Source organism: Scatophagus argus, chromosome 15 (genome assembly GCF_020382885.2).
Source record: "Scatophagus argus isolate fScaArg1 chromosome 15, fScaArg1.pri, whole genome shotgun sequence".
NCBI classification, from domain to species: domain Eukaryota; kingdom Metazoa; phylum Chordata; class Actinopteri; family Scatophagidae; genus Scatophagus; species Scatophagus argus.
Window position 1 is genome coordinate 21,463,240 of NC_058507.1, and position 15,921 is coordinate 21,479,160.

The 15,921-nt window shown below is 40.0% G+C and overlaps 1 protein-coding gene across 1 annotated transcript in view; it reads left to right on the forward strand.

Moving 5' to 3' along the window:
• The window catches only part of dicer1 (dicer 1, ribonuclease type III), a 31,859-nt gene extending 16,298 nt beyond the window's left edge, over nt 1–15,561 (forward strand). Inside the window, exons 24-30 of the mRNA XM_046412604.1 lie at nt 115–267; nt 2,007–2,642; nt 2,991–3,240; nt 5,435–5,703; nt 8,053–8,215; nt 8,326–8,401; nt 9,901–15,561. Coding sequence (XP_046268560.1) covers nt 115–267; nt 2,007–2,642; nt 2,991–3,240; nt 5,435–5,703; nt 8,053–8,215; nt 8,326–8,401; nt 9,901–10,066 — 1,713 coding nt within the window. The 3' untranslated portion in view covers nt 10,067–15,561. The remainder of the gene's footprint in view (nt 1–114; nt 268–2,006; nt 2,643–2,990; nt 3,241–5,434; nt 5,704–8,052; nt 8,216–8,325; nt 8,402–9,900) is intronic.
• The last annotated feature ends 360 nt before the right edge of the window (nt 15,562–15,921 follow it).

Here is a 15,921-nt window from a genome sequence, read left to right on the forward strand (position 1 = left end):
GTTGCACCTGGCTGTTGAAAAGCTAAAGCTAACTTTTCTCAGGCTCCACTGTGTTCCACATAATGGTGTGTACAGGTCTCCTCAACTCATCCTCTTTGGTCCGTCCTTGTCCAGGTGAGCAACTGTAACCTGTACCGTCTGGGCAAGAAGAAGGGTCTTCCCAGCAGGATGGTGGTGTCTATCTTTGACCCCCCTGTTAACTGGCTGCCTCCTGGCTATGTGGTTAACCAGGACAAAAGCAGCACAGACAAACTGGATTCAGAGGAGGTCAGTAGACTGCCTGCTACTCTCATACTTCATACTCGGCTTATACACTCTTTTATCATGGCTTTTATCCTTCTGTTGTGTGACTGTGTGTGTGTTCTGGAATTGTACGTCTGCACAGTGAGGACGTTTTTCTTAGCCCCAATGCCCTCAGAGGGTGTGAGATTAAAAATAAGAATAAAATAAGAATTATCTGTTCATGCGCCAGATGTTGTCAGTGTCGTGTTGTTGTTATACCACTAGAGGGCAGGCTTCCCCTTTGTCTGGCAATTCATGCATGGTAGTGTTTTGGTTTTAAGTCTCATACTTTTTTTAACTCTGGTCTCTACTCCAGCATGTAATGAAAGTAAACAGTGTAATTCTACAGCGCTAGATGATCATGGTGATATATCTATGTAGCATTTGTTGGAAAAGTAGCTTAAGGGTCATTTAAAAGAAAACAACACAGATGCAGGTGGAAAAATTGAGACAAATGTACTAAAGCGGAAACAAACCACCTACAACACTAAAAGGTCAAAAAGTTTCACAGCAGTTTCACATTACGAAACAGTTTCATATGTTTCATTTGTCATAACCCAGTAGCGATCACCCTGATGAAGAGGGTCAGTGTCCCCCAAAGGGTCACAGGGGCAACACCTCTGTGCTTGGTCTGGGTCATAAAGATACAATATTATCAACTGATGCACACTGTCATTGTCTCTCCATTGTCATCACCAGCTCTGTATTTTCTCAGTGCCTCCCTCCCCCACGGCCCAGTTCATGATTTGTGGCTTGAATCATTAATGATGAACCTGTCTCCTTGTTTTGGTTAATCAATTACTCTTCATCCCGAAAAAGGCAGAAAATAATGTAAAACTTCTTTAAGTCAAAGTTGATGTTTAAAAATGTCGATATTCAGTTTACTGTAACTTAAAGCATAGAGAAGAAGCAAATCCTCAGATTAGAGAAACAGGTCATCCTAAAGTGTAAACACCAAACAGATGGTTGGTGTTTACACTTCAGATGTCAGTTAAGCAATAAATCATCTATCAAAATTGTTGCACAGTAATTAGTCTGCTGAATAATTGAGAAATAAAAGCTCTAGTTACTACCTCTTTTTGGCCTTTGCTTTATGATGAAGTGTTTATTCATTTACCTGCTAATCACTGATGATTGAAATCATCGGTCAAGTTGAATTTGAACGTGTCGGTTAAACCGCAGCTTCTTGTTTTTGCTGTGTCAGCGTGCACAGAGTAATTTTTTTTTTTTACAAACCAAATCTAATCTCAGTTATTCTAACTACAAATCTAACTAAGATGAAGGGAAGTGGAGTACAATCTGTCTTGTTTCAAATGCTTCAAATACACTCTCAACGATTAGGAGAAAAGATGTGTGATGAGATAGGTGTCACAGTGTATGCATGTTTTGTAAGTGAACAAAACATTTTATATTTTTCTGACAGTGTGGATATCTGATGCCATCATTTCTCAGATAATGAACAAACGCAAATATTATATTTATATAAATATAAATAATAATAAATAGCCTTATAGACTTTATAATATCGCAGCTGTTGCCATCTTACATCATTTATCTTGTTGCTACAGATGTCTTTTGTAGGTTTAACATATTGGGCAACACATATTGAAACCCCTTCAACAGGAAGCTTCATTTTAATGGAGACTACCTAATAATTGTTCTCCTGCTTCTTTTGGTTTCCTGTTTATTTGAATTCTGCTTTCCTCCTGTTTGTGTCCATCCAGGCCAAGGAGGAGCTTCTGGCCAATGGGCAATCTGGAAATGACTATGAAGAAGACGATGAAGAGGGTGAAGAGGTGGATGAGGACGGTGAGCTGATGCTGAAGGATGAGCCAAAGGATGAAGTGAACATGGAGGACGATCTTGAGTATTACAAGGAGCACATCAAATTCATTGACAACATGTTGTTGGGGTCTGGTGCGTTTGGTAAGAAGATCTCTCTCAGTGGCTTCCCCCCCTCTCTTACCACGGCCTCTGGCTCCTCCCCCACTATGGAGTCTCCATACGAGTGGAAGGTCCCCAAGAAGCCCCTTCATCCCAGCACGGCCCACTACCCCTCGGAGCCAGCGCCCAGCGGGCCCTCTGCAGAAGAGTTTGACTACAGCTCATGGGACGCAATGTGCTACCTGGACCCCAGCAAGGCCGGGGAGGAGGACGATTTTGTGGTGGGTTTTTGGAATCCATCGGAGGAGAACTGCGGCGCCGAGCTTGGTAAGCAGTCCATCTCCTATGACCTACACACAGAGCAGTGCATCGCTGACAAGAGCATTGCTGACTGTGTAGAGGCTCTGCTGGGATGCTACCTGACCAGCTGTGGAGAGAGGGCCGCCCAGATGTTTCTCTGCTCACTGGGCCTCAAGGTGAGCTAGCACCTCCCACACGGTTCTGTCTCAGTATTGCATGATTCAGCCATGATACCTTGGCTCAGAGCACAGCACAGCATATAGACAAGTGGCAAATTAAAAGAAGTTAAAGCTGGATAAAAATGTAGAGAAAAATCTACCAAATGCAGGACCAATATTGCAGATGTTCTAGTGTGTATTCACCCAGTATAGCCCATTTAAGCTGCCATACCGAGGTGAGCCATGATTAGAGATGTGTAGTGTGTTGGTTTTACACTGGAGGAAAAAAAACAAACCATGCAAGCTGCCTCTCTGAAACAATGTATGTCAAAGCTATCATCAGGGGTTTCTTTTCGATGATAACAGGTGTTACCATTGGAGAGAGGAACGCTGACAGGAACAGCTGTGCACAGCCAACAGACCATGGACCTGTGCTACGGCTGGCTGAAGATCCCACCTCGATGCATGCTGGACCATCCAGACGCTGAGCGAACTCTCAACCACCTCATCTCCGGCTTCGAGAACTTTGAAAGAAAGATCAACTACACCTTTCAGAACAAGGCCTACCTTTTGCAAGCCTTCACCCATGCTTCTTACCATTACAACACCATCACAGGTCAGAGTTTAGCATCAGCAACAGCATCAGTTTCCGTTTTATCACTTTTTATACTGTACTCTTCGGACTATTGTTTGTTTTATTTACAGTACATTTAAATAATACTTTTTGTTTGAGAATTAGAAGTATCATCTAAGGAAAAGGTATTCATTCTCTATAAATAATAAGGCAGATTCATAATGTTGAATCTTTATTTCAGTCACTTCCACATGTGTGTTAAGTTTAAAATTCTGAAGACATCAAACATCGACTGGAGGAACAAGAAGAAAAACACCTTTTTAACTGGAGGCAAACTTTAAAACAATAACACGATACAACACAAAATGTCATGCCAGTAATTTTAGAATAAATAGACAGATAATATTCATTAGATTAGCATGAATACCGGTAATTCTGAAAACGCACATCTACGTGTACATTATGCAAATATAGATAAAACAAATCACACCTACATTTGTATGGGGTTGGCAGTTAAGTTTAATGCATCCTTTGGCTTCCTGAAGCTGTTGCTAGGTTACGTGTGTGACTCGACCTTTTAAACGGACAGTGCAAGAGATATTTCATGGCGGTTTATTTACACGTTACAGTCACGCTAAGGCTGAATGATTTGGGGAAATAGCTAATTGCGGTTTTTCTGACGGATATTGTGATTTGATTTGCGATATATTTTTCTATATATAATTTAATGCTGTCTTTAGTGATGGTATTAATAGACACCACGTCTTTTGCAAGGTAATGAGCCCTTATATGGCGTTACTGCTGCAGATGACACTGTGATGGAGGTTTGCTTACTTTCGTCTTTGGCAGCACTTGCGGTAGCTGCGCCTTCGTCCTCTTTCTTTGCGCTGACTTTCCATTCGTCACGCTGCTGCCGGTGTTGATTCTTCAAATGTTGCCTCTGGAGGTAACGGCAGGTTTTGCACGTGACATTCGTTTGCAGCACATCACTTCTCTCAAAATACTGCCAAATAGTCGAAATGCCACTCTTCTTCGGCACTAATTCCTCGACATTCAGCGTTCCTGGTTCTGCCATTTTCACACCGCAAGACGTGTTTTTTGTTAGTGGGCGTATACAGTCTTCTGATTGGTGAGCATGATTGTTACACAAAGACACCAACATGAATTTAAAACAGATAGATGTGGACGTGATGAGCCGCTACATTAGTCAGGAGTTGTATTTTAGAAAGAAGTGACAGCCTTTTCTGTTTGCTAATCGCATTAATTCAAATTGCGATTTCGGTAAAAAAAACAAAACAATAAGTCGTTCAGTCCTAAGTCTTTATTTTCAGTTAAACAATTCAGTACATCTTAATAATTTTGAAGAGCACAGCAGAGTTAATGAAACATCGGTGACAAAAATGCTCATAGTAAGTACACGAAAGGGAAGATGAACACAAACTTAAAAGACGAAATGCATCATCTTCGGCCACTCTGCCTTTCTTAATCCAACACTCGACTTGTTTTACACAGCCGCGCAGAGCTCGTGTGCTAAAAACCTGAAAGCGAACTCGTGTTATTCTCCTCAGTTGAGGAAATTCGTGGATATTAAGAGGGTCTCCAAAATATGCCACCAGTCAACACACAATCATTTCCTCCACCTGGAAAGGTGTCATCCTAGCGACAACACCATTATTCGAAACAGTTACGTAGCAGTGTGTATTCTGCAAAGGAAGATAAAATGTGTTTGCCAAGTGATTGAATTTACATTTAAGGCTAGGTGGTGTTGTGATAAATATTGTTGTTGGGTCATTGTGGCCCAAAATGATCATGATCATATTTTTTGCCATATTGGCCAGTTCTATCTAGATATAATTACAAACAAATCCTGACGAATGAAGAAGTGTAATAATCACTTTCCTTTTAGTTTGGTCTTCATCATCTCTTGAGAAACACATGTCTCTTTAACCACCAAATGCTCAACCATGTTCACCAAGTTGTGTGTCACTTGGTGCCGAGCCGTGTTTTTATTTATCCGTTTATCAGAACCTTTTCATTCAAAACAGCTGGAATATCTCGGCAAAACATGCTGAGAGCGGAGGGAAACTCTGGATTTGTCATTACGAGTGACCCCTTTCAGATTACGTTATGGTTATAGTCATTTGTGCCATTGTTAGTTAGCACATGAATATGCCCTCCAAATTTTAATCTCTTCTACCCTTGTTTCTGACTGTTGTTTATTTTCCTTTCTCTTCAGATTGTTACCAGCGGCTGGAGTTCCTTGGTGATGCAATTCTAGACTACCTCATAACAAAGCACCTTTATGAAGATCCACGGCAGCACTCTCCTGGCGTGCTGACCGACCTGCGCTCAGCACTCGTCAACAACACCATCTTTGCCTCTCTGGCTGTCAAGTATGACTACCACAAGTACTTTAAGGCCATCTCGCCCGAGCTTTTTCACGTCATCGACGACTTTGTGCAGTTTCAGTTGGAGAAGAACGAGATGCAAGGCATGGACTCCGAGGTGAGTCCTGTTTCTGTCACAAACACAGCATCTGTACTGCACAATGAAATTCTGTTGGAAGAAACCTAATCTTTGCTGTTGTAGGTTTTTTTTTTTATTCCCTAAAATAATAGTCGGCATTCAAACAGATCTGCCTGAATAACAAGGCTGTCAGCTTCTATGAATCTGTTTTATATTCCAGTGATTTCAGTACCGAAGAGAAAATGCACTTGGATTTAATTTGCCTGGAAATGGCTATCTTGGCACCAGATCTCCTCTCATTCTGCTTGAGAGGTACTTCTATGCCTTGGGACAGCCGGCACATACACAAGAATAAAAAAAAAAAAAACAGCTGAAAGAAATAAAGAAATATGCTGCAGTAAAATGGTACCCCTCCACTATTCACCATTCCTCAAATAACAGAATAACAGCAACGCGATGGAGCTGTTAACATAGTATGCCTTAAACTGTTACATGTAGTTTCAGAACATTAACAGTCAGACTGTGAGTCTGTCAGTGGATGTTTCCAGGCAAATGTCTGTGGGCAACAAAAACACACCTTCTTCACAACTTTAGAAAATGTATTTAAACTAAGACTCGCGCAGTCTGCCTACACTGTAAGACTTTCAGCTGTATTAATATCTCGATAGAAATCAGGCGCTTTTTCTGAATTCATCGAACCCTAGTTATATTGTTAACTCTTATATTTTAATCCCTACAGCGGCCAGTAGGGGCTTCCATTTGTGTTTTTTGACACCAAACATCTTTTATACCATACAGTGGTGACAGATGTGGTTAAATTCCACTATCATGTGTAACTTTAGATCTCAATATCGACATATTGTTAGAGTGTTTAATGTTATACCTCATCAACTTCATTGTTTTTTTGTAAATACTTCATATGCTTATTGTGAATTTGATACTTGCAACACGTTTCAAACATGTTGGGACGGAGGCACCAAAAGACTCGAGCTGAAAAAGCATCAGCTTGGAACATTCGGCAGGTAAAGCGGTTCATTGATAACCGATGTTAGCATCATGACTGGGTATGAAAATGGCGTCCTCAAAAGGCTCAGCTGTTCAAAAGCAAGGATAAGATAAGAGTCTTTCCAGCCTCTTTTTGTCCCGGGCACAGATGCTGCCTGCCCAGCAGACCACACCATAAAAGATGGCTGATGCCACCACTGAGTCATTAAAACTCCTGTGGAGTGGACCCTGTATTCCAAAGGCCCTCAGCCTCCTGAGCAGGTAGAGTCTGCTCTGCCCTCTTTCTGTACAGGGCGTCCGTGTTGTCAGTCCAGTCCAGTTTATTGTTGAGGTGGGGCAAAGTACGCAGCTTTGTGAAAAACTGTGCGGGCAAATAATTCAGCACTTTCAGAATGTTCCTCAACCCACAAGTACACGAAATTTAGGGATTTAACCATCTACAATCCATAATATCATCAAAAGATAGAGAAAACTTGATAAATCTCTGAGACAAGGGCAAAAATTCAAATTGGCTGCTTGCGATCTTGGATCCCTCAGCCGGCACTACAATGAATATACACGAGTGTATAATGGATGTCACTACGTTGGTGTGTTAGTGCTCAAGGTCTGGATAACTTACATATCTGTGAAGGCACCATTAGTGCTCAGAGCGTTTTTTCAACATGAGCCAGCAATCACACAAACATTCATCCAAAGGTGGCACTAATAACCATTCCCACAAACCATCACACACCAATGAAGCAGTTTGGGGTTTAGTGTCTTACCCGAGGACATTTTGACATATTGACTGCAGTGGTAAGGGATTGAACCACCAATTGGATGGGTGACTGCTCTACCTCCTTAGCCACACTTGCAGTTAGTCAGTTCCTTTGCAAATTACAGCTCCAAACTAGGTAGAATGTGACTTCTCAAATTGCTGTTGTTGGATAAGCTTATCATTTTTATCGTTTTCGTTTCGCGTTTTTGGATAAACAGAAACACTAACAAAAACTAACAAAAGCAGAGTGGAGTTTTTTCAACTACAGAAGATCTTTGACTGACTGGACCCATCTTCACAACAAAACCTAACAACAGCACAGCTTCAGTTTTGTATGTTTTCTTTTGCAAGTTAGTAAAGGAATTAATGTTATTTAGTGACAGCTGAGGTGAGAGATTCAGTAATATATGAGTCTTAGTGAATGCCAGTCCAGTTGTCAGAACGCAACCAACGTATCCAAATAGTTCTTCACGCTGACAGCACTAAGTACACGCTAATTTCCTCTTGCATTTATTAAGAAAAGAAGAGCACTGCAGCACTGGCAGGCTTTTCTGTTGGAAAAATTCTTTCTCACGCCGTGTGTCATGAAGGCATCAGCTAAGAGCTTAGTGTGCTTTTGTTTTCAGCTGCGACGCTCCGAAGAAGACGAGGAGAAGGAGGAGGACATTGAGGTCCCTAAAGCCATGGGGGACATCTTTGAGTCGCTAGCTGGAGCAATTTACATGGACAGCAGAATGTCGCTGGAGACAGTGTGGCAAGTGTATTATCCAATGATGCGGCCACTTATAGGTGAGCAAGAAAAAGCACAACAAAAGCGCATTTATTCATTTATTTTCTGTATTTTTTTTATTTTTTATTTTTTTAACCTTATAACCTTCCATCCTCTCACCGTTTTCCAGAGAAATTCTCTGCCAATGTGCCACGATCTCCTGTGAGGGAGCTGCTCGAGATGGAACCAGAAACTGCCAAGTTCAGGTCAGAGATAAGCAGCTACACAGAGCTGTGTTTGATTGATCAACTGGTCTGCTTGTTATTTTCATGATTAATTGTTTCAATTATATATATAAAAAAAATGCGCATCACAATTTCCCAGAGCCCAAAGTGACATTTTGCTTCTTTTATTCAACCAAAACCCAAAGAGTCTTCATTTACTATCACAAGTGACAAAGAAAAGCAACAAATTCTTACATTTAAGAAGTTGGCATCAGCAAATATTTGACATTTTTGCTTAAAAAAGTCACTGAAAAGATTAAAGAATCAAAATAGCTGGTAAATAATTTTCCTTTGACAGACTAATCCATTACTTAATTATTGCAGCTCTAATTCATTTTTGCAACGCGCAGTTTAAAAGTAAAACTAGCCATGCTGGATTTAGCTCGGGGATAACTAACACTGATATTGACAAATACTCGTTAGTTTCACAAATTTCATAGCTTGTGGGCAGCACAAGCAATCTTACCATGTCTTAAGTCACTGGATTTATGCTGAAAACACGGACATATGTTCATGTGTTGATCAAAAATACAAGTCCAGGTCAGGTGGAAACACCGCTTCTGGACAGTTTCTTAAGTTCAACTGCAACAAATCAATTTTGTTCTCAAAGTCACCTAAATAATCACCATAAAGAATCACATTTAAGTGTTCAGCGGAATTGATAACCACACCTGCTTTCCTACATTGTTTTACTGCATTTACATGTGGTCTTATTGGTCATAAATCACAATAAACCAAATCCATATTCTCAAAAATACAGTCATGCAGCAGATTCAGAATCAGCGTTTGGGTGACATGAATGTCAGCATCTGTCTGTGCACAAACCAAAATTTCTGACCACACACAACAACAAACGTTTGAACATGTCCATCTGTGCAGAGCAGAACTAAATGCCTTTAAGTTGCTGCAAAATGTATTTATCTTTAATTCTTTTATTATATGTAAGCAATTCTGTTGCCGTTGACTTTGTAATGCTCAAATTGGGGCAGCCGTGGCCTAGAGGTTGGAGAAGCGGCTTGTGTTCAGAAGGTCGCTGGTTCGATTCCCCCACCGGACGGGCAGGAAAAATTTGAGTGTGGTGGAGTGATAATGCCCACCCCCCCTTCCATTAGCCGGCCGATGTGCCCTTGAGCAAGGCACTTAAACCCCCAATATGCTCCCTGGGCGCTTGATGCTGCCCACTGCTCCTGTGTGTTTCACTGCATGTGTGTGTGTTTCACTCAGTGATGGGTTAATGCTGAAAAGTGATTTCACCAGCTTGGGATTAATAAAGTAACTTAAAATTAAAAATTAGTGATGTGGAAATGACAACAGGTAAGTAGAGGAAGTGAGTTAGCATGACATGGAGAACATAGGAAATAAGGAATAAAAGTAAGTGGAAGTATGTAAGATCAGTTGGTTTCAAATACAGGCCTTGGCCTCTGTGCTGTTGAAGTCAAGAAGGACAGTGTGAAACCCTGTTACCTGTTCTCTGTGTGCAGCCCTGCTGAGAGAACATATGACGGGAAGGTCCGGGTGACGGTGGAGGTCGTCGGTAAGGGCAAGTTTAAAGGAGTTGGCCGCAGCTACCGGATAGCTAAGTCTGCAGCAGCGCGACGAGCTCTGCGCAGCCTCAAAGCCAATCAACCTCAGGTCCAAAACAACTGAGCTCAGCATTAGCAACTAAGCTATTGACGCTAACGGAGAAAAAGCAGCGTCGGCTTCCCAACGCAGCGCGACGCTAGCCCTGTATCGTCAGCCTGTGATGGCACAACCAAGGCAGCCAGGGAACACTGTGTGGAGACGCAACAAAGAAAAAAAAAAAAAAAAAAAAGGCAGACTGATCTCACAACAGATTTCACATCGAATTTTTTTTTTTCCCTGTTTTTTTTTTTTGTTTTGCGCAAACACAATCTTTACTTTTTCCTCTGCTTTGTGTAATCACATGAGTGCTTTATTAACGTTTAGAAGAGTGTTTTTAAAAAAAAAAAAAAGGTCAGGTTGCAATGTCTATTCCTCACTGTTTTTGATTTTTTTTTTTTTTTTTTTTTGGGTTAACCTTCATGTCAGTGAGATGAGGCTTATGCTTATTGTGTAGTATTAGACTGTATATAGTTCAATCAGAGGTGTAAATCAAAGTATGTAGTAGGAAGAAAAAAAAAAACAAAAAAACGCTAAACTCCTCAGCCTGTGCACTAGTGCCAGTCAGTTTTACAGCGTTTTTTTACAACGCTAAAGGCAGACATGGCTAACAGATACCACTGGAACAAAAACCTGGTGGCACTTCTGTCTGAAATCTGTCTTGAAATGGTATTCTTAATCATTTTTGCACTTATTCCATTAGGGTCTGTTACTTTGAGAATTGTGTGGTCACATTGACACCAAAATCATATACGTAGCAAAAAAAAAAAGTATATATATATATATAAATGATAAAATACATGAATGATATTCTTAGCCTTAGATGCTAAGGCTCACCCTCATATCCTTCAAAATGGATAGGTATTTCAACATTCCCAGTTACTGTAATTTAAACTAGTTTTTAAGCGCACTTGAGGTTGCATGTTCTTGTAGCTTATGTATAAACCATGACAACTGGATGGCTTCTATAAATGTTCTAAATCTATGGATATGTGTGAGAGCGAGATTAGATGTTTTATGGCATTATCTCGGATGATTTGGTTTAACGTGTTTTGATACCAAGAATGGGTGGAATTTAATTAGTCATTCATGCGCACTAAATGTCTTTCCAGAGGAGCGAATCATTCAGTTTTGATATAAAAAGAGAAAGACATATTTCACATTCAGTATGCTGCAGATTTTTTACAAATTGGATACTTGAGTGAGACACACGGAATCTTTTCAAATACAGTCTTTGTGAAAAAGGCCAATTCATTTCAACGCACTAGTGTTCCTCACATCCCGTACCTACCAAAGCTATAACAGATGTGACACTATGAGGTTGAAGTCAATTCCTAGGGATAAGGATACCAGCCTTTTTGTCTGTTTTCTTTCTGTTCCAACAAATTCTTCTCGCTTCTTGCTAAATGTTTTGTTTTTTTTTTTTCTCATCAATAAGCCCTTTTTCACTTGAATACCTCAGTTAATTGCATGCATTTTCTTTTCTTTTTTTTTTTTTTGTTTGGTGCTATGTTTTTTGTATTAAGCTTGAATTTCTCATCTTTTTTTGCACTGTAACTATAATACCTCCTTATTTGATCTTTTTTTTTTTTTTGTTAATTATTGGAAATCTGTTTGATTTGGTTGTCTTGTTTGTCAGCCATCAAGCTGTAGAGGAGAGCTGCGTTGTTGTCTTTTTCCCCTTTCATACTTGAGGTTGACACTTGATGATGTTTTAATTTTTTTTATTTTAATTATTATTGTTTTTTTTTTTTAATTTTTATTTGACTTTTGTTTTGATGGGGGATGGGTGGGGAGTGTATTCTCTGCACATACGCCTAACTGGTTTTTTTTCCCCGCATTCGATATCATTATTTTCAGTTGATTGATCAGATGGTTAAACGCTTGTAGAGGTAATCAGATTGCACTCTTTAATTTGTGATTTCTCTGACATTTCCTTCAAAACGTAGAGGGTAAGATACTCGACTTATTGTTTCAGATCTGTCTTTAGAAATGAGGGTTGGAAGAGTCATATACCCATGTGGTTTCTAAACAGTGTTAGTATATTTGTCTGAAATTGAATTCACAGTCATGTAATCCCACCCACTGGTGCTTCTTCCTCAAGAACGGTGCATTCAGTGCTCATTTCTGCAAAACAAGCAATTCGGTTCAATAATGGTGATGGCAGGTGCCGTACTCTTGTTACTGGGGTAACTATCCGGGCTACGTCACATATGTTTCACTGAGTTAACATTCCCTTACAGTAATTTGTATCTCATGTCTTGAATAGAAACAAACAGATCTCAGTGCCTTCTCTCAGCATCAGCATTGACTGCTTTTAAATTCACCTGCCGTGTGAACAAATTCAAATATGAGTGTGTATATATACAGTTGTAACTGATTGGTTTGTGATTTTGTTTTGACCTAAACGTAAAATGACAAATAAATCATGTATTTTCAGCTAAATATTTTAACAAGACATGACCCATCTTCTCTGCCTCATACAGGATGTAAATCTTCCCGACATTATATATAAATAATAATGAACCAAGTAACTCATGAGACCCTTGCATAAGAAAGACTGACCCAGCATCGCCTGAACTCCCAAAAGAAGGCCCAGGCTCCAAAAAAAACAAAAAAAAAGTGGACTCAGTGTTTCTGATACTTTGTTCAAGGCCAAAAACCTCTCATCAAGATTGAAATAATCAGTGAAAACTTTGGATTCTGCTGATATATGTGAAGTTCAAGCATGTGTGTTGAGTAGCTTCATGTATGAGACAAGCATGCATTCAAGCCCACTCTGGCGGGAATGATCTTTGTTTATGTCACCTACCACATACTGAGCTTCTCTCAGACCTCTTATTGGGTGCCATACTCTTCATATTTTGGATCCCACCGTTTATGTGAATACTAAAGTGTGACTTGGTGAAATCCATCGGTTTAAACCAATGTGAACTCAGTTAAGCATGTGCGTCTTTTTTACTATCTCTCACTGTTCTGAAGAGTGCAATCTGTCGTATTTCTCAAGCAGGTGTCTGACCTTCTAACCTACCTATGAAAACCCTTACACCGGGACTGTTTTGTTTTAGTTCTCTTATTCCCCAGTTTGAGAGATACTGTCAGACTTCATATTTGGAGTGTATTTGGCCCTCCAGCCACACACCTTCCAACACCTCAGTCTGTAGTGCGCGTATGACACACACACACACACACACACACACACACACAGACAGGCCGCTATTCAGACTTTTCGTCTCGCTCAACACTACTAACTATGAGTCTCGGGGAGGGAAAAGGGGGAGATAACTAAAAAGAATGTGAAATCACTTATACGGTGCCATGCCCACTCTATTTTTTTTTTGTCTGTGACGGATAAAAATAATGATCATAAATAATCTTGTCAGCCGCAAGTGGCATCGATATCCAACGACCCTTTATACTTTTCTTTCTTCTTACTTGAGGAGGGAGGGAGGTGTGTGGGTGTGGGTGGGTGGAAGTGCTGAATTTAGGCTAATCCTGTGTTATTTAGAGCAGACTATGTTTTCTTGTACTCTCCTTTTTCCATTTCTTTTTGTACATGTAGCACAATTGAGCATTGCACTTGGGCGCCATACCTTACCTCATGTCAGAGTGTGAAAGGGAGTGAAAGAAAAAGAATATATATAATGCCGTTATGTTAAAAGGACTAACTTGTGGTTCAGGCTTTGCTGCTGTTTCAATTGCTGGTATTCTACAAAGCTATTTAAAAAGAGAATAAGGGGCTATGGGAGGAGAGACGAAATGTGCCTGCAAGTCATCATCTGACAGATACACTGTAAAAAGATTGTCTGCAATTTGGGCCCAAAATGTCTGGATGTCTTGTCTGCTGTCATCCTGCCTTAAACAAATGCTTGGAAATGAATTGTAGGTCAAACCAGCGCATCCAAATTATGACTTGAATCAGGAACTGACACTCTAGGTTTCATTTTCTTCTGACTACTTTGATATGGACATGTCATTCAAGCCTCTTTTTTTCTTTACTCTTGTGGTGTGTTAGTTTGGAACACAAGACTAACCTCCCCCAGCCCTTTATTGGGAACTTGAAGGAAAACTCCACTCAAACTTGTTCCTGTACTTTTGTGTAAGTCATAGACCACATTGACGTGTTGTTGCAGAGTTGTGTATAATGTGCCTAATGCACATGGACACCAGTCAGTTTGTGAATTCATGTGAACTTTACTATGTTGCCTTTTTAAATGATTTGAAAAAATAATAATTTTTCATTGATTAATTTGGAATTTTTGACAAATCAACAGAAAAAAAAAAAACTTTCGTAAGTGTGTAACGATTCACCCTCCTTAAGTCAGAGGATGCAGAGGCTTCAGTTTGTTGATCAGTCTGTATGGGCTTTGAACATGTAACGCTGCATTATGTCCATAGTCTGTACACAACTGCTCTAGTTGTGACTCTGTTTCTGTAAAATTACATTCAGACTTTATGTGATTCTAGTTATGAAATATGAATCCCAAAAAGGTGAGTTTCATCACATCCTACCAGCCATGAACCCATCTAGCTTCCTCAGAGTTTCCTTAGGCTGCTTGTTGGCCTTTTTCACTTGGTGTAATCTCTCCCTCAGCAGCCTGCTTGAGGCAGATGCAGCTTTGTTGTGTAGCACCTCCCCGAAGTAAAATTGCAGTTGACCCTATTGTACTCTGAGGGGGTTGTGTCTTGTGTCTTCCTCCTGATCTGTATCTTTTTTTGCATCTTAATGCAGTGATGCAGCCCTCCTGCATCGTTTCAGGAAGATAATGATACAGGACTGTTATAATTAGAACTGTCCTCGATCAAGGACTGCATCTTCTGTGACACTTTGGATGTAGTCAGTTAAATCATTTGGACTCTGTATTTCACCTTAAAAGTTTTTTTTGTTAGTCACTGTTGATCCGGATTACGCCCACAGTGATTCAGAAGTCCTTGGAGTGCCTTTACTTTCTCTTGGAACTGGGTTTGGATGTGATGTCATGTCATCTACATGTGGAATTGGAAAAAAGAAATGCACCAGCAAACAAGAAAATTCAAACCTAATAGCCAGTATGTTTCCAACAGTATCAGTTTTAGGTGGATTTTTCCTTTAAGTTCCATGAAAAAGCATGATCAGTGTTTGCAAAGAAAATGCCTTTGATAAACAGTGAAAGAGGGTTGGAGAGATATTTGTCTCATAAAGCCAGCAGAGCACCGACGGCAACTGTTTTGGGTGGTGGGGAGGACAGTAGAACACCAGCGGAGTGGAGCTAAACGGATCGAGTGATGAACTGTTGTCAGTATGAGGAATTATGGGCCATCACAACTGCAGCAAATATTTAAGGGACATTGGAATAGAAATTGTACTCCTCACTCATACTGTAATACCGTGCTGCAGTGGTTTGCGGTCTGCACCTTATTGGATCACAAATACCTTTTAATTTTTTTTTTGTTTTGTTTTGTTTTTTCTTTTTTTCTTTTCTTTTTTTTTGTATAATTGTAGCCCAGTATATCTACAATAAAAGTGATGGTATGTCATTTAACTTTAGTCCTGTGAGGTCAATTGAATGTTTTGCTCGTATGATGATGGGGAACATGGCCCGGCAGAGGTCTGTTTTTGTGATCTTTCAGAAGATCGACTACTTTACAGCGTTTTCAAAACAGACACATTGAAATGTCCAGGACGTCTCAACAAGATTTCTATGAAATTTCTTAAAACATGAGAACTCATTAACTTTGGAGATGGACTGACTACCTGATCTTTCCTCTACCACCATTAAGCCAATATATCTAAAAGTATCAAAATCTTAGCCAGGGTTTCTGCCAGTCTTAAAAATGGATTGGATTTTTCACTAACTATTTTTTTTTCTTTGCACACTTTTGTGCAGTTATTCATTCGCCAA